This window comes from Sapajus apella, unplaced genomic scaffold (genome assembly GCF_009761245.1).
Source record: "Sapajus apella isolate SASKATOON/1434 unplaced genomic scaffold, GSC_monkey_1.0 scaffold3, whole genome shotgun sequence".
In the NCBI taxonomy this organism is placed as follows: domain Eukaryota; kingdom Metazoa; phylum Chordata; class Mammalia; order Primates; family Cebidae; genus Sapajus; species Sapajus apella.
The window spans coordinates 55597072-55623253 of record NW_022436943.1 but is presented as its reverse complement, the minus strand read 5'-3'; the positions used below and the strand labels follow the sequence as shown (position 1 = coordinate 55623253).

The 26182-nt window shown below is 44.5% G+C and overlaps 1 protein-coding gene across 1 annotated transcript in view; it reads left to right on the top strand.

Annotated features, from left to right (window-relative positions):
* The first annotated feature begins 12430 nt into the window (after positions 1-12430).
* The window catches only part of KCNQ3 (potassium voltage-gated channel subfamily Q member 3), a 350151-nt gene continuing 336399 nt past the window's right edge, over positions 12431-26182 (top strand). Inside the window, exon 1 of the mRNA XM_032253747.1 lies at positions 12431-13397. Coding sequence (XP_032109638.1) covers positions 13012-13397 — 386 coding nt within the window. The 5' untranslated portion in view covers positions 12431-13011. The remainder of the gene's footprint in view (positions 13398-26182) is intronic.

Below are 26182 nucleotides of genomic sequence, written 5' to 3'. Positions count from 1 at the left end.
AGCTCCTGAGCTCAAGTGGTCTTTTCCTCTCAGCCTCCCAAAGTGCTAGGATTACAGGTATTGGCTGCTGAGCCCAACCCTGATTATAAGCTTTCTAAGTGCAGTAATATTTGCCTGTTTTGTTTATTGCTGTATTTCTGGCACCTAGTAGAGTACCTGGCATATACTGGTTGTGCAATAACTATTTATTAAATGAATAAATGAATAATAAGAATTTTAAAACATGTACATAGAAATAGGAAAGCAGAGAAAATCAGCCTTTAATCTTCTGGCCAAAACAAAGAGAAAAACATGAAGCTCACAAGATTCCCAATGACTACAAGACAAAACACACTGGATGCTTTGGAAAAGCCTAGATGTTTCTGAAGTGATTTACTGCTATCACTTTTACCCTTGTCTTATCCTCCCCCCATCCTCTTCCTAGATGGTGAGAGATTTTCCATGGTTTCAGTTATGTCTTACCTCATTCCTTGCCAAGGCTGGAAGATCCTAAAAAATATTAAGTGCTCCAAAAATATTTAGCGAATGAGATCTCCATGCATCCAAAACCACAGAGTGAGGCTTTACATCCATGCAAGTAATACGAAACCGGGCTCTTAATTTGGAAAGGAAAGGATCAGCTAATTAATATGCAATGTCAGCAGCCTCATATATTTTATGGTACAAAACAGAACTGCATGTCCCTCAGCCCAGTCAATTTCCTGTTTGTTATCACATTAAACCTATTCCAGGGCAGATGGAAAATTTGAAGGACATTTCCAGCCATTAAGATGCATATAAGTCTTTCAGAATTGCATATAAATACATAACACCCCTCATCAATATTTTTAGAAATTAGGGTTGACATAATTTTTGATTAAGCAGGAGCTCTTTTATCATGTAATTCTGCTTCCTTCAGCTGAGAATTGGGCTTCCCAAATCTATACGTTGCTGATGTTTGTCCAGGTTTTAAGGCAGTTTCTGTTCAAAATTTCACACAAAGATCCTTGTTGTTCCTCTCTCTGACCTTAGCTCTGCCTGACTTTTAAGAAATTATCAATTAATAAGTAAAAAACAATGGATTTAGCACCTCCATTGTGGTTCCTGTGTTCAGCAGTCCTGGGTGTTGCCCTGTGACACTTTCAGACTGGTATTAAGAGGTAGCACTCCTATCTCCGTTTTACATAGGATAGAACGAAGGCACAGGCACCTGCTAACCTGCTCAAAGTCACAGCTAGAAAGTAGCAGAGCCTTAAACTTTGTGCTGGATTGGCTCTGGAGCAGGAATTCTTCTGACACTGCTGAAAGAGAAGGAAGGCAAGCTGGCGTTTATAGCACTCCCCCAATGCGCCAGGTACCGTGTTGGCCGCTTTACATTTATTTTGTCATTTTATGGCCACATTATAAAGTACACATTTTTATCTCTGTATTATAGATCATAAAACTGAGGTTTGGAGATATTCAGCAATTTGCCCAGGGTTAAACAGTTACTAATGAGTGAAGCCAAGACGCAGGTTCGGTCTGTGAGATGCCATAAACTGTTCTTTTCTTTAAGCAAGAACCTGAGCATGAGCTCATGAAAGCTTTTCATCTGTGCAGCCCGAGACCCATTTGCTGTGCAGTCCAGCAGTTGTTGAACTAATGTGGGAGACAGAGGTATTCTGTGACTTTGAGAAAATCTTAAACCTCACTAACTCTAGGCATTTCTATCTGTAAAATGGGTTTAGAATACTCTCTCTCCCTATGCCACAAGACCTTTAGAAGTGAATAAAGAAACTCTCTGTCCCAAACCCTCACTTCTCAGATAAGGACACTGAAGCCCTCTCTAAGTTGCTCAGTCAGTGATGACTGAAACTAGACTAGAACCCCCATCTATAAGCCTCTGCTTCTAAATGCTACCATTTATTTTATAAGTTAAATACATACCTCTCATGTGTATGTAAAATGAATGCATGTTAAAAAGTTTTATCCAACTCATTCAGTAATGAGCAAATCAGTAGTGTGCTAAGACCAATTCGAAGGAGATTTTTGTAGAACAGAAAGATACATAGGTAACTAGAAATGTTGAAATAAATTTGCTAAAATATACAAAATAGATTAACATTCAAAAGGCCATAACATGTAACATTTAGAGTTATCTTTTCTGCATGGCAGGAAACAGTTGCATCTTGACTGGACAAAACTCATTGGCATTGCTATCAGTTTTATATAAGTTAACTTTTATCCCTACAGAGTTGTAAATAGATTTAATAGAAAGACAGTCAGAGGTGCAGATACCTATAGAATCAATGATTCCTTGAGGGATCTTGGCCATCCCCTGAAAGAACTCCAAATAATCTCTTTGCCAATTTCTGAATTTTCCTTATACAAAAAAAAAGAAAAAAGGTGAAAATGTCAATACCTTTCCACCATTGGCATTGATTCTGCTCACGGGTCTGTGGGACAGTGAAGTAGCTCTCCTCCCCCCGTCTCATTCTGGGGTCCAGGCTGGAGGGGGCAGTAGTTCCTTGGGGCATGCTATTCTCCCTAGTGGAGGTCAGGACTTCCAGAGAAACAGCATGAGCATGTGATGCCTCTGAATGCCTGTGCTTGGAGGTGGCACATTTTCACTTCTGTCCGTATTGCACTGGTCAGAGCAAGTTATGGGAACCAGCCCACATTAGTGGGAAGCATAATCCTCCCATGGATGCAGGGGAGTGCATATTTGCTGAAGAGTCATCATTCTTCTGACGTTCAGACCACATCAGTTTGTGCCAAGAGATGCAAAAACAAACAAACAAAGCAAAAAAGAACCTACCACACATGTGGACACAGACACTGTGTAAACACAGAGGAACAACTTTTACATACAGATATCCTGTTGGGATCATTTACCCCTTTGCTAAGAGTGAAAGAAAATATGGCTGGCCATCCAAAAGTTACTTTTGGAAATGAACTCACGTTGATGCTTGGCGTTCTGACATAATCCACCAATAGAATGAGGGTTTTCATTGAGATATTTGACTCTTACGTGGTGTGTTTAATGCGTGCTAGCTAAAAGTTGGTGGTGGAACATGTTTCTTAAACAGGGCACATCTAGCCCTTTGGTTTTTCAGAACCATGTTTTGAGAGAATGGAAAATGATGGAATACTCATCCAGAGCACTTATTTACTCAAAGAACTTGAGGAAATACTTTAGGTTAAGAGATGACAGCTGTAGTTTTTACATGCAAACAATAGATGACATGTGATATTTTAATGGATTGTTTTTTCTTCTGCCACAAATAATTTATAGTGAAAGCACTTTATGGTAAACAACCAAAGAAGAAAAATGAGGATTTCCAGTTTAGGTTGAAAACCACTTGGGGTATCACCCATAAAGTCTGAGATCAGGATGAGAAGATCAGGATTATCAAAATAATAGCACAGGATCCTGCCCTAGAACAGGGGTCTAGGTGAAGGGGAGCAGTCCGTCTGAGGGAGCACTGACTCCTCAGAATTGGAGCCTAAGAGCATCTTCCTCTTTCTCTTAATTCTGTTTGTTCTTCTTCTTCCTCTTTTTCATTATCATGGCAATCATACTTGCCGCTGCCATTTATGAATTCCTCCCTCTTGTGGTAGATTCTGTGCATAGCACTTTACAGAAGCGTGGTGACTTTAAGTTCCTGCAGACAGGAGGCTTGTAAACTACGGCTGGAACTTGCATTCATAAAACCTGTTTGGGGTGGTCTCAGAAAACTTAACAATTAAAACCTGTTTAAAAGGAGCCTTAACTCAATATCAAAGAGACTTACCTGTTCTTCCTCTCAGAAAGAAAAGGTTTTTTTTTTCATTGTTTTTTTTCCTGATCAATTTGGAGCATCAAAAGTCGAGACAATTCTAAATAATGCAGTGTCCTACATGGATTAAATTATCTCATCTTTCAATAATCTTCTGAGAAAGTCATTATTATGCAGATAATATATAATAAAAAGATAATCATCATAATAGAAAATGAAGTTCAGAGAGATTAATAATTGGTCAGGCAGCAATGAGAATATAGCCCAAGGAACTAGCTGGGATACAGCAATAACCTCAGCAGACTGAGACACAGACAGAGATAGATAGAGATACAGATAGAGATAGAGATAGAGACCCTCAGTGCTTTGGGTCTCTACAGTTAGCTTTGAAACTCACCATGAGCACAAGAGGTAGATGTTATTTAGTTCCTTCATCCATTTCCAGAGAAGAAACCAAGTACAAGAGAACTGCTGTCGCTTACCCAAGCCCACTTAGAAAGTGCTGAGGCTGGAATGGAAATCTAGGTCTTCAAACACCAAAAGTTTTCGGAATCACAGGCCTCCTATGAAACACCTGAATTTTATTAGGTTTTCGACATTCACATTACTTAGGAAGAATTTTATCTCAGCATGAAGCACTTTCCGGTAATGAAGACACTATCTTCTGGGCTTCGGAGAAGTATCTGAGTTTGAATCTCTGTTCAGACATTGTTCTCTGACTCTGGGAAATCCACACACATTCTTTTGTTTTTTTTGAGTTGTAGTCTTGCTTTGTCACCCAGGCTGGAGTGCAGTGTCACCCAGGCTGGAGTGCAATGGTGCAATCTCGGCTCACTGCAACCTCTGCCTCCCAGGTTCAAGCAGTTCTCCTGTCTCAGCCTCCCGAGTAGCTGAGATTACAGACACATGCCACCACGCCTGGCTAATTTTTTGTATTTTAGTAGAGATGGGGTTTCATCATGTTGCCCAGGCTGGTCTCAAACTCCTGAGCTCAGGCAATCCACCCGCATTGGCCTCCCAAAGTGCTGGGATTATAGGCGTGAGCCATTGTGCCTAGCCACACACATTCTTGAATGTATATTTGTGTAACACCAACTTCAGTGGGCAATTATGACAATGAAATGAGGTAAAGAAGATGCTTAGCACTGGGTCTAGCCATAGAACACACACTCAGCAACTGACGAGTATACTGATTATTCAGCAATGTGATTTCTTGGGAGGCAATGAGCCCCACATGATGGAGATATTCAGGCAGAAACCAAACAGCTTGGCTAAGATTGAACTGGATTAACACTTTATAGCCTAGATTCATAAGCCCTCAGTGAAATGTGAAGTCACTGTAGTGTGTTCATGTGATAGGCTGAATTATGGCTCCCCAAAATTCATACACCGAAGCCCTAATACCCAGGACCTCAGAATGTGACCATATTTGTAGATAGGGCCTTTACAGAGGTAACCGAGTTGCAATGAGGCTATTAGGGTGGAACTAATCCCACCTGACTGGTGTCCTTATAAGAAGACATTTGGACACACGAGGTGACACTAGGGGGCTTGCACATGGAGGAAACACCATGTCAAGATGCAGCATGAAGTTGGCCATCTGCAAGCCAAGGAGATAAGCCTCAGGGGAACCAACCCTACCCGTGCCTTAATCTCAGACTTCCAGCCTCTAGAACCCTGAGAAAGTAATGTTCTATTGTTTCAGCCACCCGGTCTGTGGTATTTTGTTACGGCAGTGCTATCAAATGAATATAGCTTGCAGTCAGCATTTTCTACCATTTGGAATGGAAAATATCATTTCAGTTAGTGATATGTGTATTCTATCATGTGGACTGGGTTGTGATATAAAATGTGGGTCACTGTCACAGAAGGTAGAGCAACATTGGGCTTCGTACCCAAAAGCTCTCTTTTCATCTGGATGTAATAGCAACCATGAATATGGTACCATTCATATTATATCAGTGTATATGAATTGAATACATTTTCACGCTAAAGTTTGACAGATGTTAACTCCCTTCATCCTGACACATCTTTTCAAGGTGATTATTATTATTCATACTTTTCAGGTGAGGCTAAGACTGGTTATTAAACCTGTGTAGGGTCAAACACTTAGCATTTTTCAGGGACAGGATTCCTACCCAGGGTGGGTGGTCTCAAAAGCCTGAACTCTCCCTATTCAACATCATCCTGTCCTGCGTGGACAGCATCATCTCCTGGCCAGTGGCTTAGCACACAAACATCAGCTGAGATGGAGAGTAAGAAGGTCTTGGCTTTAATAGGATCTGCGCCTGCGCCTCAGGACACAATGAGCCCTTTATGACTGCAGGAGAAACAGAGTGCTTCTCCAGTTGGCATGGTGCTTTTCTTCTTGTACCCAAGGCACACTGAGCATCCTGGTGTCTGTGGGGTGGGGTAATGAAGCTTAAGTTCTGCTGTCTAGAGAGTCAGTCAAGCCCTAAGAGAGGGAGTTAAAAAAAACGGCCCGGTCCTTTTTGTCTGAAGGCACTAAGAATAGTGTCTATGGCTGCTGCCTTCAGCCCCCTTGGGCAAGTGGACTCTGGGTCAGACGCTCTTAAACGCAGACACATGGGCTCATTAGTGAGAAAATGGCAGTGGATAATTGGGATATGTAAATGACATGGGCGAACTGGGTGTTTTACCAATCAGGACCCAAGAGAAGAAGTGTCATTTGGTGGAGAGAAAGGAACAGACTGCCCAGGGAGCCAATTACTGGAGCCAGAAGAGGATGCTCAGCTTAGCAGGGAGCCCACAGTCAGGATGGTGAGAGGCTGCGACGTTGTGGGGAGGTTGTTTCTGCCTCTAAAATGCAAAGTGACCCATGGCCCAGCCCTGCATTTTTTAGGTACCAATTTTTGGCAATATCCTTTTCTAAATACCTCTTGCAGCCAGCCCCTCCTCTCCAAGATCTGCCTCAACATCTCTCAGCTGGGCTCTGCCTTGTAATTGCTCTGATTGAATAGATTTTTCTCACTTCCCACCTCTCCTTCACAGAGTTGTCAGAAAGCCCTTTGTGGAACCACCTGGGAATAGGTCAGTTTATGCTTAAAGTAACTCATGACCCCCAAGTTTACAAGCCTGGTATATGTATGAAAGCCTTCCCCACGTGGCCTCTGTTCCATCCATGCTTGCCTCCACCCATCACAACCACTTTTCCTGGAAACTCCACTCTCTGTCTTGCCTCCAAGCCTTTGCCTACACTGAACCTGCCACCTGGAACAGCATTCTCAAGAAATAATACACTGTAGTGGTTAAATGTATAGGCTCTGGAGTTAGATCACCTGAGCTTGAAACCTGGGGCTGTCATTTCTTAGTCATGTAACGTTGGGTGCAGTACTTAACCAAAGTATAATTTTCATCATGCTTAATATAAAGAGCAATAGCCATAATGCCTATTTCATAACTGTGTTGTGAGGATTAAATGAGATAATCTATATGTAGCACTCAGCCCAGTACCAAGTGTACAGTAAGCACTCAATAAATGTTATTATAGTATAATAAGCCTCTATCACGAGTCAGGTCATTGACAGCAATGACCACAGAAAGATGAGTAAATTGTTTTGCATTTTATTAGCTCATCTTTGCAACTAAATGTAGAATTATCTTTTCCTTCTGTTTCTCATAGATGGAGAGCAACACATAAAACAGGCAATCAGTGAATGCTCACTGGAAGGATGAATGAATGAATTCATTAAGTAGATAAATTGAATATTTTACCCAACATAATTATTTAAAAGAAAAAAAGACAAAAGTGGCATTAAGAAACATGCAAAATTAATTTAAAGGTTAATGTAAAAATTGCAAATGTGAGGCAGAAAAAGAAATACTTTTGCAACTGAGAACAATCTAAGCCCCTTAATCACTGCCATCTGGAGTGAAGGTGAGCACCATGATGCTGTGTCAGATGCCCTCCAGTAATGTAGTCAATGCGCACAGTACCTCACAGGCTGCAAAGCCCTGCAGCCCTACCTCAACGTGGATCCTGGGAGGAATGATACTCAGACCAAGTCTGAGGCAGGGAGGGTAGGAAACATTGTCCCATTGTATAGCTGAGGAAACAGGCGAGATATGAGTCCGGCAACTTGCTTGAGATCACTAAGCTCGAAGTCGCAGAGCCAGGATGATCTAAATGCTGAATGCTATTCTGCCTGCCTCTGCTGAGTGACACGTGCAGGGGTGTTCCTTAGCTTCTTCTCCTTCGTTCCTGGGAAGCCTTCTCACCTGTAAGGAACCAAGAGTTCCTCTGTCTGAGTGTACAGTGATATGAAGTCTAGGAAAGGGGAAGACAAAAGGAAGACCTGGAGGAAGGGAAGAGGGCAGTAAATTTAATAATTTGCTGAGATTGGGTTTCCAAGAATAAAAAATATATCCAGGGTAGGAATGGGATCCATTGTTCCCAAACATATTTCCTTTTGGCCCAGGTTGTTTCTAGACCCAGAATTGGGGCTTGTCCTGTCTCCTCCAAACAAGCAAAAGGTGCTCTTCTTGGCTATAAAGACCTGTCTCACTGGCTCCGCCCAGAGGTAGATTTAGAGCCAGGTCCAGATTAAGCATTTTGGGGACAAATTATTTCAACAGAAGTAGTTTCATGTGGAATTATTTGACGGCGAATAAGGCATTCCTAAGTGCATGGATGGTGTTGTTGGCAGAAGCATCGAGGGTTGGAGAGGCAATTCTGTACCCAGGATACGAGTCTATTCCAAGAATGGCACATGTCTGCCCCTGCACATGATTAGAAGGTCTAATGTAATCAACTTGCCACGAGGTGGCTGACTGGTCCCCTAGGGAAGGTGCCCCACTGGGGGCTGAGCATCTCCATTGCTTGAAGGTCAGACATGCTGCAGTCCTGTTAGCAGCAGTCATGATCAGAATATTCACAGAGGGTATTTCTGGGTAACATGATGATTACTGTTGCCTTCTGGCTGATTTACATTTCATAATTTCCTAACAACTACTTTGCATTTCTTGTTTAACAAATAATAAAAGTGAATTAAAAATTGGCCTAAAGCAATTATTTAATGTGTTTGGGGAACAGAGTGAGAGGGGCGAGCAGGACCACCATTTGCATATGCCTGTGAACCTGAGACTCTGTCCTACTCATTCAATGACAGCCATAATAACCACCACTGGAATATCACCTCATCACTAGATGCTTACAACCCTGGAAGGTAGTATTTGTAGAGGCAGAAATGTAGGCTCAGAGAAAGCCCTTTTGTCTCTCTTTACTTACTCATTCCCAGGAAGTGCCTTACCTGCAAAGGAGAGAGGGTTTACTTGGACGTCTCACCTGGATGTTGAGATGAAGACCAGCTAAAGAGAAATGCAAAAATGAAAGCTAAGGCATGGAGGAGGGGAAGCAGGTGGCTGGGTTTTCAATGTTACACTTCTAGCTGGGGCTCAAAGCCAGAAGGGGAATGCCTCATTGTTGTCCTCACTGATACTGTGTCACTAATTCTTTGCTTTGGTGCCATGTTCAGCTAGAACCTGAGGCTTTCAGGGACTTTAGCACTCTGAGAAGTTTCCTTCCAATGGGATATAGGATGTTTGATTTCCTTTCACTGAAACCTGTGCTGCGGAGTGCTGTGATTATACCGTTGCTCAAATGATACTCAGTGCCCACCCTGCTTTTCATGATGTTTCCAAAGCCCCTATTAGAAATCTAAACACTGCTTGCTATTGGATTATAAAACCATTGAAGCAACTCCATTTCCTAGACTCAACTACCTGGCAGTAGTTTCCCTATCATTGAGTTTAATTGGCTCAGTTATGAATTTGTTATTGACTTAACCTCATCTTTAATGGGAGGCATGAAAAAAGCCCTTGCGCCTTATCTTAAATTGTAATATTTGACTCTCTTCATGTACCTGAGGATCCCAACTGTCATTCTGGGAATCTGAACTTTTGATTAATTGCACAATAATAAATTCTCAAGTCTTCCTTCCACATTCCTTGACTCATATTCTTTTTTAAAAATGTTTATCTAGTGAAACTTTTAATTTTAAATACTGTCAAAATGTTTTTATCATGTTTCTTTTTTTTTTTTTTTTTTTTTGAGAAAGATTTTTCTTTTGTTGCCCAGGCTGGAGTGCAATGGCACGATCTCAGCTCACCACAACCTCCGCCTCCTGGGTTCAGGCAATTCTCCTGCCTCAGCCTCCTGAGTAGCTGGGATTACAGGCACGTGCCACCATGCCCAGCTAATGTGTTGTATTTTTAGTAGAGACGGGGTTTCACCATATTGACCAGGATGGTCTCGATCTCTTGACCTCGTGATCCACCCGCCTCGGCCTCCCAAAGTGCTGGGATTACAGGCGTGAGCCACTGCGCCCGGCCCTTTTATCATGTTTCTTAAGTTGCAAGGAGCATAAAGGAGCAGGAAGACTTCCTAAGTATAAAGACTTTCACAAAGGTGAAATGAAACAAAACAAAAATATCACCCACAAACATACATCGAATGCTTGTGTGCCAGGCATTGTGCTGGGAGCTTTACACTCTTCATTCACTTATTCATCATTTATTCATGCTGTAAACACAGATTGAGAGCCTATGATATGATAGACATGCTTCCAGGATTCGAAACGAGGATGCTTAGTCCCTGCTCTTGTTTAGAAAGATAACAGTCAACAAGTAAACAGAACGTACATGCAATCATTTTTGGCAGTGATAAATGTCATGAAGGAACAAAACAGGAAGAGACGGAGGGAGAAGAGCAACTTTGGAAAAGGTGCTCATAGGTAAAGGGGGAGACTCTTTCCTGGTTAGCTGGGATGGGTCTAGGACAGGAAGAATACATGTGGGTTTGATGTGTTGTGCACAGCAGGGCTAACATGTGGACTAGAGAAGGCTTTGCGGTGCCCATCTCCCACATGGAGATATTCTAATCCAAGCAACTCCCTTTTCCTTGGGCTTTTTCTCCTTTTCAGAGCCTGCCCCAACTGGTTACTTACTCCAACTCACTGCCGAGTGTTAATCTAATCATAAACGTATGGGGGTCCTACTGTGCAGCTGCCACGTTTCCATGTGCAATTTCATACAATCCTCACAAAACCCATCAATCAATGAGCAGCCTTTTTCTCTGGGGTTCTAGTCATGACTCTTCCTGTTTAAGTTCCCATACTAGAGTCTGTTTCTGGACAAACAATTCTGCTGCACTGAGAGTTTATTTTTGTACCAATCCCAGTGTTTTAATGATTTCAGTCTTACAGTTTAAATTCCTCTGGAAACTCCTCCCTTCTCGATTTGGGGACCCTTTTGGAGGTTTTCCCTTTTTATAGTCATTCTATAGCGTGGTGGTTCTCTGACCCCTCCCCTGCCCCAGCCCATGCGCTCCTACTCCCTTCCCTTCTCCTTCCCCTCTTCCCCCCTTCCCTGTCTCTTATGCTCTCCTTGGCCAACTTCTCCAGGCAAATACAGAGCTGGTGTTCTTGCAGGCCTCTGATTCCTCTTTTCTTATACACCAGGGATAGATTCTTGGCCTTGTTCACAGCCTCTCCCCTCCACCCCAGCTGACAGACATGAGGTGAGAGAGTAGGAAGGAATGGAGCACCAGGTGCCATGGGGCAGCAGGAATGGTGCCTTCTCCGATGGCGGTGGTCACGGAGGAAGGGCAGGATGCTCCTGTCCTTACTCAGTGGCTTCCAAGGTCTAGCCTTTGCCTAACCGTGGCCTCACTTTACCCTCCTCTCATTAAACTCAAGACACCCCTCCTCTCTGCACCTGCTGTTCCATTGTTTGGAGGGCTCTCTGGACATTTACATAGTTGCTCCCAGTTTGTCAGTGGGATCTCACCTCGAAGTGTCATCTCCAAGATGAGGCCTTCCGCGACCAGCCAGTTTAGAGAGGCTCCCCCAGTCACTATGGCCAGCACTCTTTCTTATCACATAGTATTTTCAAATATTGGACATTCTGCAGTTAAAATTTCTTTTCATTGTCTTCCACCAACTAGGACGCGGGTCTCACAAGTGCAGAGACTTCATATCTTCAGGATAGAGATCACTGCCCTTCGCCAGGGAAGTTCATGAGGGGGTTAGAGATTGGTTGAATGATTTGAAATTTGGAGGAGAGAAGGAATGACTGGCCTGGGTGCAAGTCGGGAGCAAAGCAGGAACCGAGGATTCTGACTGCATTTCTTCAGCCTTCTGCCCACCTAGGCTGGTGGATGTGCTATTCAAGGACTGGGCGAGCGAGGGCCGTGGCATCCACCTTGAATCACGAACCAGAGGGAAGAGGGTCCCAAGCTTCGCTACCACAGAGCGGGTGCGTTCGCGGTGCGCCAGGCATGTCCAACCCAACAACTTGGATTTTACCTCTGAAGCCCAGAAGCAGGGGAAGCGGGTTAGGGAAATTCATAAAGCTGCAACCACAGAGCCAATATTTGGAAGGAGACAACCCCCTAGTCCTTCCTCCCCTACTCTTCTTTCCTCCACTGCCCCCCGCCACGCCCCATCCAGGGGAAGCCCCAACGCCCACCGGAGCTCCGGGAGCCGGGCTCTGCGGCCGCCTAGCACACTGCCTGGCTGCAACGGGGGCGGTGGCAGCCCAGGCGATCCCAGGTCCCCCAGATAATCAGGGGTGTGGGTAGGCGGGAAGGGGCGGGGCGCCGCCGCCCAGGCCTCCTGCCGCGATAGGGCGGGACAATGGGGCCCCACCCCGACGAAGGAGGGAGGGAGGGAGGCGGCGTGCGCTTGGCCCGCGGCGCGCTCGCTGCTGCTGCTACTGCTGCTGCGAGGCTGAGGCTGGAGCGGGCGGGGAGGAGCGCGGGTGGGAGGGCGGAGGAGGGAGGAGGCGGCGGCTGCGGCGGCGGCGGCGCGTGTGGCGGGCGGGCGGGAGGGCGGCTGGCACCGGGCTTGTAAATAAACTGCGATGCTGTCTCGGGCTTGCCGGCCTGGGTGCCGCCGCCGCCGCCGCCGCCCCGGAGCGCCGGTGCCAGGCTCTCGCCGCCGCGCGCCCTAGCGCCTGCGAGCCAGTCTCGCGCGCCCTCCCAGCCTTCCCGCAGCCCCCGGCCCGTGACCCTCGGGGTCCCGCGGCTGACCCGCGCGGGATGTGATCCCCTGACCCCCTGCCCGGCCTCCCCTGCCCCCCAGGGGGCCCGCCTTTGCCTGCTTTTGGGGGGGGTGGGTGGGGAGGGGCGCGCGGATCATGGCATTGGAGTTCCCGGGCTTGCAGCCGCCGCCGCCGCCTCGTTCACGCACCCCAAGCGCCCCTTCTTCCCAGAGCAGCAGCGGAGAAGGCGAAGCGGCCGGCGGGGGCGAGGCAGATGGGGCTCAAGGCGCGCCGGGCGGCGGGGGCGGCTGGCGGCGTCGGCGACGGGGGCGGCGGAGGCGGCGGGGCCGCTAACCCAGCCGGGGGGGACGCGGCGGCGGCCGGCGACGAGGAGCGGAAAGTGGGGCTGGCGCCCGGCGACGTGGAGCAAGTCACCTTGGCGCTTGGGGCCGGAGCTGACAAAGACGGGACCCTCTTACTGGAGGGCGGCGGCCGCGAAGAGGGGCAGCGGCGGACCCCGCAGGGCATCGGGCTCCTGGCCAAGACCCCGCTGAGCCGCCCAGTCAAGAGAAACAACGCCAAGTACCGGCGCATCCAAACTTTGATCTACGACGCCCTGGAGAGACCGCGGGGCTGGGCGCTGCTCTACCACGCGCTGGTGTGAGTACCCGGCCGCTCGGGGCGCCCTCGGCGGCGGCGCGCGTGGGGGTTTGGGGTCGGGGTGAGAGCTGAGAAGTCTCTGGGGTTTTAAGACCCACAGATGCCTTCTTGCGGAATGGGAGAGCAGCCCGTCCTCAGCGCGCGTTCCCCTGGGGTGGGTGGGTGGGTGTGTGTGTGTGTGTGTGTGTGTGTGTGTGTGTGTGTGTGTGTGCCGCTCCCCAGGTGTTCCACACCCGGGCTTAAAAAATGAAGCGTGGTTCCCCTGCTGATTTGGGCGGATGTGTGCGCGCGGGTGCGCATTTATGACACCTCCTCCAGGTGTTGCTTTGGAAGCTTAAAAGAATTATGTGGGTTTTTCCAATTAACGTGAGGGTTGAAGAGGATAAAGCAGGTCTTCACATAAGCGCTGTGTTTCTGTTTCGGGTGGATCCCTTCTGTTGGGATCGCCACTGAGTTTAGTTGGGGATGGGGGGGTGCGCACCGCTCATAACAGGGGTCGGGGTGGGGGGAGAGAGAGCGAGAGAGAGAGTGTGAGAGAGAGAGTGTGTGTGTGTGTGTGTGTGCGTGCGTGTGTGTTGCTTGCTTGTGCCACCCTTCCTAGCGCTGGATACGGGTATAGAGAAGGACCTGGTGCTGCTCTGATTGGGAGCTGGGACTGGCCGAAATGCGTGTCTCTTAGGATTCCTTTTAGGGAAGTGAATGGGAATATGTGGGTCTAAGCCTAGACTGACGGGCTGGGGCTTCACAGAGCCAGAAGGTGAGGGGGCCAGGGACTCTTTTGGATGAAACATCTCCTTGGTTTGGGGTTCGATGTTCTCTCAGCCTCAGTCGCCGCCCCTTCTGCTTTGGCTGGGCGAGGGCACCGGGAATGTGAGGGGCTTGGCCTGGAGGTTTGCTCCCAGGCACTGTTCTCCTAGAAAGAATCTCCTTGCTAGTCCGGATGTAAATGCATGGCCAGAAGGAAGAAGGGACTCCCTCTGCACCTGCCATTGGGGATGGAAAATCCACCCGTATTTGGGTGGGGGAGAGGATGGTGGGGGTGCTCCACACTCGGGATTGGAAATCTAGGCTGTCAACGCCCACCTCGGAGCTGGCAGGGCACGTCCAGCTACCAAGCTCTGTTTCCTGGTTCTGGTTTAGTCATCCTGATGGCTGCTTCTAGGAAGCCGTATTGTACCAGGGTTTTGGCAGGGAATTGCCTATGACCTTGGCAACACCTCCCTCCCTCCCATCCCTCAAGCATTTGGCAGTGGATTTTCCTCTCTGTTCTCCTCCAATTCACCCATGACTGATGTAGTCGGAAGGGCTCAGAAACCTTGGAGTTAGTTACACTACCTGCCAGTCTTCCTTGGTTGGAAACGTTTTTCCAGATTCGGCCACCAGGTGGGGGCGTCCACACAGGACCTCAGACTTAGCAACAGGTTTCTGCAAGGAGGTTACCAAGCCTGGAGAGGTTGCCTTCCCGGAAACTAAGGAACCAGCAGGAGAGGTGGGGTGGGAGTGGGGCATCTTCCCAGGAACGTGGATTTTGGTGTCTGTATCTGTGTGTGTGTGTGTGTGTGTGTGTGTGTGTGTGTGTTTGCAGGTGTTGGTGGGGGTCTGTCTGGAGAGAGGACTTAACAATTGTTGCTCTTTCATTTGCTCTTCTTAGGTGGCAAAAAAGGATTAAAAATACATTCATCTCTGTCTCTGCAATATGTATAGTTGAAGTGAAATGAATACTAGAATAAGTGATAGTTAAAAAGGCATAAGTTCGTTGAGTATACACAGTCATACAGGGATTCATGTGTCCTTTCACATGTACGTGGTGTTCAGTACGTATTGACTAAAAATCCTGGGGTCCTATGGAAGCATGTGGGCTCCCACTTTCTTCTCTTCCCACCTTTCCCAGCCAGCACCTCCAGTCCTGCCTTGCCCAATCTGGGGAAGGGAATAGGTAAAGCCTGTTACTGACTGAGCCTCAATTTTATTTTTCTCTAGAATTATTCCATCACCTGGAAGCAGATTTGATAATGCCAAAACCTGGAGCCTTTTGTCCCAAAAAATCCCAGAATATTTGAGACTTTGTGAGAGGGAAGACAGTTACCTAGCTAGAAACTATATATGCAAGTGCATATGTATGCAAATATACTAATTTTATTTAATTCTCACACAGTACTATTAGATGGAAATTATTATCTCTGTTGGATAAAGATATGAAAACGTCAAGAGAGAAAATCACTTGTCCACGATCACACAGCTAAGGTTTCTGGAGCTCACATTTGAATGCAATGCGTTCACTCTGTTTCCAAGCCCAGATCCCAGTTCTGATCCTCTGCCAGAAATCGTGGGACCCTGGGTATTTTGCTGAGCGTCACTGGGTGCCCCTTTCCCCATTGTTAATGCAGGGCCCTGAGTAATGTCTTGGCCTCCCCGTGCTAGCTCTCAGTTCGCATATGGCTAGAAATGGGAGTTTGGATTCAAGTTGGGGGCTGGTCAGAACCCAGGGAGCCACAGTGTTAGGAAAATGGAGGATGAACTGCGGTGGTGGTGGGATTGCAGATTCTAATAAATTGGGAGTTAAACAGAAAAACCTGTGTTTAATTGACATTGAGCTCCTAATAGTGAAGAATACTTAGTAGATGCACAATTCATTCTTCCTCCAGCTTAGGAGACAGTCCAGTCAAGTGAACATAATTGAACCTTTCCTTGATGATTCAGGATTTTGCATTGAAATTTATACTTTCAAGCATCCATTTTCTTGTTCTGGACTGTGACTAATGGAACAATGGGCCCAGGAAATTGGGCTGGGCCAACCACAGGTCTACAATCTAGTGCACCTTTTTTTTTTTTTTTTTAAATGAACCAGGCCCATGAGATGAGATTATTATTTTTTTTCTCCTTCCTAAAGGTAGAATATAAGAAATGTGGAAGTCAATCAAACCTTTACCTGGCTTCTTTTGCCTCAAATGCTGTATTAGTCTGTTGTCACAGTGCTACAAAGAAACACCAGAGACTGGGTAATATATAAAGGAAAGAAGTTTAATTGACTCACAGTTCCACATGGCTGAGGGTTCTCAGGAAACTTACAATCATGGCGGAAGGGGAGGAGGAAGCAAGGCATGTCTTACATGGTGGCAGGAGAAAGAGAACAAAGAGGAAGAGCCATACACTTACCAAACAGCCGGATCTCCTGAGAATTCTATCACAATAAGAGCAAGGGGAGAGTCCACCCACATGATTCTGTCACCTCCCACCAGGCCACGCCCACAACATGTGAGGATTACAATTTGAGATGAGATTTGTGTGGGAACATAGAGCCAAACTATATCATTCTGCCCCTGCTTCCTCCCAAATCTCCTGTCCTGTTCATATTTCAAATCCAATCATGCTTTCCCAACAGTGCCCCAAGGTCTTAACTCATTCCAGAATTAACTAAAAAAAAAAGTCCAAGTCCAAAGTCTCATCTGAAACAAGCAAATTGCTTCTGCCAATTAACCTGTAAGATCCAAAAATGAATTAGTTACTTCTGAGATCCAATGGGAATGTAGGCATTGGGTGAATAGTCCCATTCCAAATGGGAGAAATTGGCCAAAACAAAGGGGCTATATTCCCCTTGCAAGTCTGCAACCCAGCAGGGCATTCATTTAAAAAGCTCCAAAATAATCTCCTTTGATTCCATGCCTCACATCCAGGACACCCTGATGCAAGGGGTGGGCTTCCATGCCTTGGGCAGCTCCACCCTTGTGGCTCTACGGGGTTCAACTCCTGTAGCTGTTTCCATGGGCTGGCATTGAGTGCCTGTGGCTTTTCTAGACACACAGTGCAAGCTGTCTGTGGATCTACCATTCTGGGGTCTGGAGGACAACAGCCTTCTTCTCACAGCTCCACTAGGCAGTGTCCCAGTGGGACTCTGTGTGAGGGCTCCAACCTCACATTTCCCCTTGTACTGCCCTCACAGAGATTCTCTATGCGGGCTCCACTCCTGCAGCAGACTTCTGTGTGGACATCCAGATGTTTCCACATGTCCTCTGAAATCTAGGTGGAGGTTCCCAAACTCAATTCTTGTCTCCTGTGTACCCACAGGCCCAACACCACACAGAGGCCACCAAGACTCAGGGCTTGCACACTTTGAAGTAACGGGCCAAGCTGTACCTTGTTTCATTTTAGCCATGGCTGGAACTGGAGCAGCTGGGACACAGGGCACCAAGTCCAGCAGCTGCACAGAGCAGTGGGGCCCTCAGCCTGGCCCAATAGACCATTTTTCCCTCCTAGGCCCCTGGGCTTGTGAAGGGAGGGGCTGCCACAAAATTCTCTGACATGCCCTGGAGACATTTTCCCTATTTTCTTGGCTATTAACATTCAGCTCATCATTACTTATGCATATTTCTGCAACTGGCTTGAATTCCTCCTTAGAAAATACGTTGTTTTTCTTTTCTACCACATGATCAGGCTGCAAATTTTCCAAATCTTTATGCTCCACTTTTCCTTTTAAATATGAGTTCCAATATGATATATTTCAAACCATACTTTTGTGAACACATATAACTGAATGTTTTCAGAATTTTTTCAGAATGTTTTCAAGGTTGACTCTTGAATGCTTTGCTGCTTAGAAATTTATTCCACCAGATACCTTAAATCATTCTCTGAACTTCAAATTTCCACAGATCTCTAGGGCAGGGGCAAAATGCTACCAGTCTCTTTGCTAAAGGATAGCATGAGTGACCTTTATCCCAGTTCCCAATAAGTTCCTCATTTCCATCTGAGACCACCTCATCCTGGACTTCGTTGTTCATATCACTATCAGCATTTTGATCAGAACCATTCAGTAAGTCACTGAGAAGTTCCAAACTTTCCCATATCTCCCAGTCTTCTTCTGAGCCCTCCAGACTGTTTCAACCTCTGCCTGTTACCCAGTTCCAGAGTCTCTTCTGTATTTTCAAGTATCTTTATAGCAGTGCCTCAAACTCCAGGTACCAATTTCCTTTATTAGTCCATTTTCACACTGCTATAAAGAAATACCTGAGACTGGGTCATTTATAAAGGAAAGAGGTTTAATTGACTCACCATTCTGCATGGCTGCGGAAGCCTCAGGAAACTTACAATCATGGCAGAAGGGGAAGAGGCATGTCTTACGTGGTGGCAGAAGAGAGAGTGAGGCTGAAGGGGAAGAGTCACTCACTTACCAAACAACTGGATCTTGTGAGAATTCTATCACCAGAAGATTAAGGGGGAAGTCCACACCCATAATTCAGTCACCTCCCACCAGGCCACTCCTGAAACGTGGGGATTACAATTTGAGATGAGTTTTGGGTGGGGACACAGAGACAAATCGTATCAAATGTCCATCCCCTACTTTCACCTGGTGACTTGCCTTCATCTTGGCCCAGCTTCCCCAGACATAAAAGTTTGTACCTTGCATCTTATTGATCTCTGCTTCTCTGTCCTGTTGAACTGAGAGCTACTTGAGAGTGGGAGCTGTGTGTTCTCCTGTAACCTTACCACTCCTCAGCAAGCTGAATGCCTGGTAGGTACTAAGTAAGCATTTGCTGAATGGATTCATGAAAGCATTCTCCAAGGGTTCTGGTTAATCAGGAATTTGCTGCAATAGCTTTATTATCATCACAGTAGTAGTAAGTAGTCAAAGTCAGCATTATAAGACTTTCATTTATGGACTATGGGGAGAGAAAAGAAGATTGGAGACCATGCTTTAACTTCAGTGAGGCTGATCACTTCTCTGTTTTTTTTTTATCCATATGACTGAAAGAGGTTCTGATTTTGTGAAAAACATGCTGGACTTGGAGTTCACATCTGGACTGCCTTACGTCTCTGTGACTTTGCAGGAGTCAGGTTGCGGATGACCTGTAAGTTGGGGATGATTACACCACCCTATCACAGGGTGGTTTTTAGGCTCCAAGAATAGTGTAAATGAATGCAGTTAGCCCAAGAGCAGACATTCAGCATTCATTAGTTAGTTCTGAATTGGGATCTCCTTAAAAGTCATACACGCCTGATACTGTGACTGTCCGGAGGCTGTCCAGGGACTCCCCCTTCCTAGCCTGTTGGTGAAGAGATGCTGGCTTCATCTTGGCATTCATCTCATTTGGCACTGCATAGGCATCCTGCTGCCCTGACCATCTTGCCACAGCCAGCTGCGATCAATCACTCTCCTGTTGACAAACCAAGGGAAAATGATCACAAAAAATACCCACTGATTGCATTCTGGGGTATGTTGGCTCCAGGGACATCTGGCAGGCAAGACTGGGTAGTGAAACACGTGGAGCCAGCAGCTGCTCTGGAACATAAAGGGCCTTCCCAGTGGACTTAGCATGTTGACAAGAAGATCTATTGTCTTCATGGTGGAGGAGAGACACTGAATGCCCACTTAACACTGTCAGTAATGCACAGTCTTCCCAATTTGGGGGTAAGAGAAATTTGGGCTTCCAAACTTCTTTTGCTTCTTATAGCTGGTATGGTCTTGGGCAAGTTGCTGTATATTTGGGTTTCAGTTTCTTCATCTGAAAAATGTTATCAGTAAGGCTCTTCTGAAGCTAAGAGCACTTTACATGAAAGAAACACTCAGTATTATATGTTTGTGTTGTTAATGTTGATCAGTTAAGATTTTTTAATGTTTTCTGTGTGCCAGGCACTCTTCTAGATATTAGAGACATAGCAATAAACAAACAAAACAATCCCTGCCTAATGGAACATATACATTAATGATAACCTTGTTAATATTAGCAGAAATCTCGGAATTTGGTCATCTAGTCAACCTCCCAGCCAGAGCAGAATGAATCCCTCCAGCAGTATCTAAGCCATGCCTATAAACTATAATTCATTACTGAAGTAACATCAGTTTTTCTCTAGACAAAGCTGATTTCCACTATCTTGGCACTTCCATTTCTCTGAGTCTATTTCTCTCATTCTCCTTTTCAACTCCCATGTATTTTATTCTTTCTCATCTACCACTTGATGTTGCCTTTCTTAACCATTCTCAATCAATCCTCACCTTTTTTCATTCACTAATCTCTCTTTGCATTTCCTTCCTCGGTATTGCCAATTTCCTTCTCATTTTGAGAAGCAGGGATTTTGAGAAGTTGTCACTCTTTATTCAGCAGTAAGAGCATACTCTTTTGGGTCAAACCTTGGTTGCATTTAACTCTACTGTTTCTTCTGTATAACGTGGAGTAATTTGCTCAACCTTTCTGAATTTCCGTTTCTGTTTCTAATACGAAGATAATGATGTCTACCTCCCAAGGCTGTTGTGACTTTTTTTAATTGATGGATAATATCTGTACATATTTATGAGGTACACGTGCTATTTCATTGCATGTGTAGACTGTGTCATTATCAAATGAAGGTGTTTCGGGTATCTGTCACTTGGAGTATTTATCATTATGTCAGGAACATTTCAAGTTCTCTCTTTTGGCTGTTTTGAATTATACAGTACATTGTTGTTAACTGTAGTCACCCTTCTTTGATATTAAACATTAGAACTTATTGCCTCCGACTGCATGTTTGTACCCATTAACTAACTTCTCTTTATTCCCTTACTCCTGCACACTCATCCTTCCCGGCGTCTGGTATCTATCATTTTATCCTCTACCTCCATGAGATCAACTTCTTTAGCTCTCACATATCGGAATGAACACATGATATTTGTCTTTATGTGCCTGGGTTATTTCATTTAACATAATGACTTCCAGTTCCATCCAAGTTGCTGCAAATAACATGATTTCATTTTCTCATGGCTGACTAGTATTCCATTGCGTACATATACATTTTCTTTATCCATCCATCCGTTGATAGATCCTTAGGTTGATTCCTTACTTTGTTATTGGGAATACTGCTGCAATATCCATGAGAGTGCAGATATTTCTCCAATACATTAATTTCTTTTCCTTTGGATAAATACCCGGTAGTGGGATTGCTAGATGGTATGATAGTTTTATTTTCAGTTTTTTTGAGAAATCTTCATATTGCTTTCCATAGTGGCGGTACTAATTTACAGCCATAACTTTCCCATCAAAAGTAAGCAAGACTTCCTTTTCTCAGAATCCTCATCAGCATCTGTTCTTTTTTGTCTTTTTAATATTGACCATTCTAACTGGGGTAAGATGATATCTCATTGTGGTTTTGATTTGTATTTTCCTGATAATTAGTGATATTGAACATCTTTTCATATATCTGTTGGCCATATTATGTCTTCTTTTAAGAAATATCTATTAATTAGGATCTAAAGATCCTAAACATGTATGCACCCAATACAGAAATACCCAGATATATAAGACTTACAAAGAGACTTGGACCCCCACACAATAATAGCGGGAGACTTCAACATCAATATTAGATAGATCAATGAGACAGAATGTTAACATCGATATCCAGGACTTGAACTCAGATCTGGAACAAGCAGACTTAATTAACATTCATACAACTCTCCACTTTAAATACACAAAATATACACTCTTATCAGTACTACATCACACGTATTTACAGGTTTAAATGAAATATTGGTTGGCTGCTTGTTAATTATTTTATTCCCTCATTTTTTTTATGTCTCTATTATTAAACACAATTACAGGCATACCCAGTTTTAGACTGCATTCTAGCCCGGGCAATAAAGCAACACCCCTGTTCTCTCTCCCTCTTCCTCTTCCTCTTTCTTCCTTTCCTGTATTCTTTTTCTTTTTTTTTTTTTTTTTAATTCTTTTTCTTCCTTTCTCTCGGAAAAAAAAAAAAAGAAAAAAAAAAAGAAATATCTATTAATATCCTTTGCCTACTTTGTAATGGGACTGTTTGTTTCTTAACTGCTGAGTTTCCTGTTTATTCTAGGTATCAGTCCCTTGTTGATGAATAGTTTGTGATTTTGTTTCCCATTTAATGGGTTGTCCCTTCACTCTGTTGATTGTTTCATTTGCCACATAGAAACTTTTTAGTTTAAAAAGGCCCATTTGCTCATTTTTTTGTTTTGTTGCTTATGCTATTGAAGTCTTGGGTATAAAATCTTTGTCTAGACCAGGATCGTAAGTGTTTGCTCTATTCTTCAAGGATTTTTATAGTTTTAGATCTTACTTTTCAGTCTTTAATCCATCTTGAGTTTATTTTGTATATGGTAAGGCATAGAGGTCATTTCATTATTCTGCATTGTTGTGAAATTTAATTGCAATGATGGATATGAAACACCTAGACATGTCATTATAGGCATTTAGTAATAATTTCTCTCTTTTGCTTCTCCTCTTGATCATATCCAATTTGATGCTTTCTTGCAACCCTCATGAAATCCATGCACACTTCCCTTGGCAATCATTTCAGGTGGCCATTTGCATTGACAGGGGGAGGTTGAGCAGTGGCTCTCTCTTACAAATGAATGAGAGGTTTTGAGAAGTTAGGTGATCTGCCCAAGCTCTTAAAGCTACTGAAGTGGCACAGCTGGGGTCACACGTGAGTCCTCACTCCTGGGTGGTGCTTCTTCCACCATGTCATGGTGTACTCAGTGGAGGATTAACAAAAAACCAGAACTCTCCTATCCTGGGTCCTTGATAGCTAGATGCATTTCTGACAAATTTCAGGGGAAAAACCAATGCTGCCACTCTGCCGACCACACTTTGCGTAGCGGGCCTCTCAAACCTTGGCATGCACATGAATCACCTCAGCAAAAAGATACCATAAGAGAGAAATCTGGCAGACTCCACCTGAACAAAAGTTATCAAACTTGTGCATAATGAGACAAACCCATCCCTCTGATGTAATTCAGTGGAAATGTTCAACTTACCTGCAATGATGCCTAAAATGATCTGAATCTAATCACAAAGAAATAACAGACAAATTCAAATTGTGGGGCATCCTGCTAGGTATCTGGCATGGTCTCTTCCAGAGGCTTCACATCATGGCCAAACAAACAAATAGAAGAAGAGGAGCGGAACTGTCTCAGTTTAAGGAGGCTAAAGAGACATAATAACCAAATGCACTGTTGATCCTTGATTGGTTCCTGAATTGAACAAAAGAAATAACAGAGGATATTATACAAGGATAACTAAGAAAAGTTGAACATGGCCTCAAGATTAGATAACATCATTGTATCACAATTTAATTTCTTGAGTTTGATAATTTCATTGTGGTTATATAAGTGGGTGTTCTGTTCTTTAAAGAGATGCATGGTGCAGTAGTTAGTGGTGACAAGTCATGATGTTTCCAACTTACTTTCAAATGGTTCAGCACACATACAGACAATAGGATTGCGTGTGTGGATGCACACACACAATACACACACCCAGAATGAGAAAGAGGAAAAGAAAATATGGCAAATGTAACTAATGATTGGTGAATCCAGGTAAAGAGAATATATGTGCATGTTATATTATTCCCTTAACTTTAAACAAATTTTTAGAAATAAAAAAGTTACAAATAGTTTAAAAAGAAGACTCAACACGTACAAACACGCAAAGCAGTCACGTGAGTCCTGATGACAGGCATTGCCCTGAGGTAATTCCAGCATGAAGCCAGGCTAAGAACTGTTGACTGAGCAAAATGGGCTTTCTTAGATTCATGGATTCTGCGTGTAGACACTGTTGCCAAACCTTGTGCCAGGCTGGTGAGGGAGATGAGCCATAGTTCTTTCTCTATGGAGAGAGAGACTGGGAATGACTAAATTTAAATAGCGTAGCGAATGCAATAATAGAATGCAAATGAGGAACCTCAGGAGGGCAGGAAAAGGAAACATTCGTAACCCTCCTGTGTTGTATCAATGGAGACTTCTTCAAGGGAGGTTTAAGCATCCAGGGATGAGATGAAGGCGTTACTGTTTGTCCAAGTGATGCCTGGTCCTGTCTCCTGCTTGGAGAATGGAATGCAAACTTCCTTCAATTCAATGCTAAATTATTATTGCATTATTTTGAAGCTCCTACTTTCAAGTTTGTATTCATTTTTTAAAATTCCATAAATGTTTAAAAGTTTCATAAATCAAGTGTGATCCTATGGTATTTTCCCACCGGTCAGGGTCCCTGCTCCTTTTTTCTTTTTGGTCTGGGTCTGGAGGTCTTGACGGAATGCAAACAAGATTTATGTCATCTTTTGACAAGTGGGACAGTATCAAGGGAAGCAAGGAAAAGGTCTTCAAATGTGGACTGAATAAAAACCCTTTTTGGATGCCATGCTCTGTGGCTCTGCTTTTGGGTGGCCCAGAACAGCTCTGGGTTTGTCAGAAGTACATTGGGTGAGCTTTCAGGAGATCAGCATTAACTATGTGAGTTGGACACTTCATTTTCCACAGTCTGCAAAATGGGCATCGTAATACCTGCTGCATAGAATTGGTATAAGAATCCCGTGAGACAATGTGTGAGAGAGTGCAAGAGTCAGCACACCAAGGTAGTATTTTTCTAAAGCTGTAGAAGGATCAGGTGGGTCCCACAGTTAGGACTTTGTCTATATTGGGTTCCAGCATCTGCCCATGCACAGATTTGCCACATTTGTATGCTGCATCACCTGATCATCACTGCCTGTTTTTATTGGGCACCTATTAACTGTATACCTCAGCACCTGTGTCTATAGGGATGTCAGCTTCCCAAGGTGATCACATTTTGAAAAGATGAAGAGAGTATTAGGTTTGGAGTTAAGAAAATTGAAGTCAATTTGAAGTTTTCAGGTCCCCTCTGATTTTGCAGGTGTCATAGGGTGCACATCAAATTCCATCCAAATCGTAGCCTTGTTGGATGGGATTTTTCATTCTACCACAGAAGGGATAGAAGAGTTGTTTGAAATGTTTTCTCTAGGGAACAAATTGGATTACAACTCAGAAGTACGATTGCTTTTTGTATGTTATGTATGACTAAGTAAGAGTGAGAACTTAGGCTGTGGGCTCATGAAATATCCCATACGTGGGTGCCGGCTGGCTCCCGTCTGAGGTGGGCTTCCCTCTGTACTGAATTCAGTCCTCAGGGTTGGGAACCTCTTCTTCTCCTCTCCGTGCACTCGTTTTTAAGAGTCGTGTAAAATCATCTGCATTTTGCAAGAGTGAAACAGTTGGGTCAAGCTCTATGAAGCGGCATATTAATAATAACAGCTAATGCTTTTACATGATTTCACATTTTATATCACCTCTTGGGCAGCACCACCATCTGTTTCATGTCAGTGTAACCTGGTTTATGTGTATTAGTAACTATAACAGCTACAGCAGGTGCCTATTTACAAATCACCAAACCTGGTTCTCCTAAGCTGGTGTCCTACCCAAAGGCAGGCAGGCTATGGATAGAACTTCTTTGTCTTTGACCCCTGAAGTTCTTTGTAAAGTCATTGCAGCAGTTTAGGTTTTTTTCTGCCTTGATGTTGTCTTCTTGGGGAGATGGAGTGAAATCTTATTCAATAAAACTTGAAAGTCCTGGGCTAGGAAAATTTGCTTTTCTAGCCCAGGCCATGTGTCCTTATGGAAAATCACTTCGCCCTATCAGACTATTCATCTCTCTCCTTCTGCCTGTCTCTTCATTCCCAGCTTTTGCTTCGTCTCGCTCGCCATCAGCTGTCTCATGTATCAGCTATGGATGCCTCTCCCCATGGTAATGCCAGGTTGAAAAATGAAACCAGCAGTACTTAATAATCAGCAAATCTAATCACACTAATCAGCAGTTACTTAGCAGCAATTTATGGGATTTATGGTCCCGGCACAGAGAGAGGCACTTGGCAGCTTATAAAAATCAGAGGCTGTTGGAGCTGGAAGGGGTCTTTGAGAAGAGGAAACGAAGGCTCAGGGCCATTTGAAACTTGCCTAAGGTTGTACTGCTAAGGGGATGACCCAGACCAGGTCTTCATGC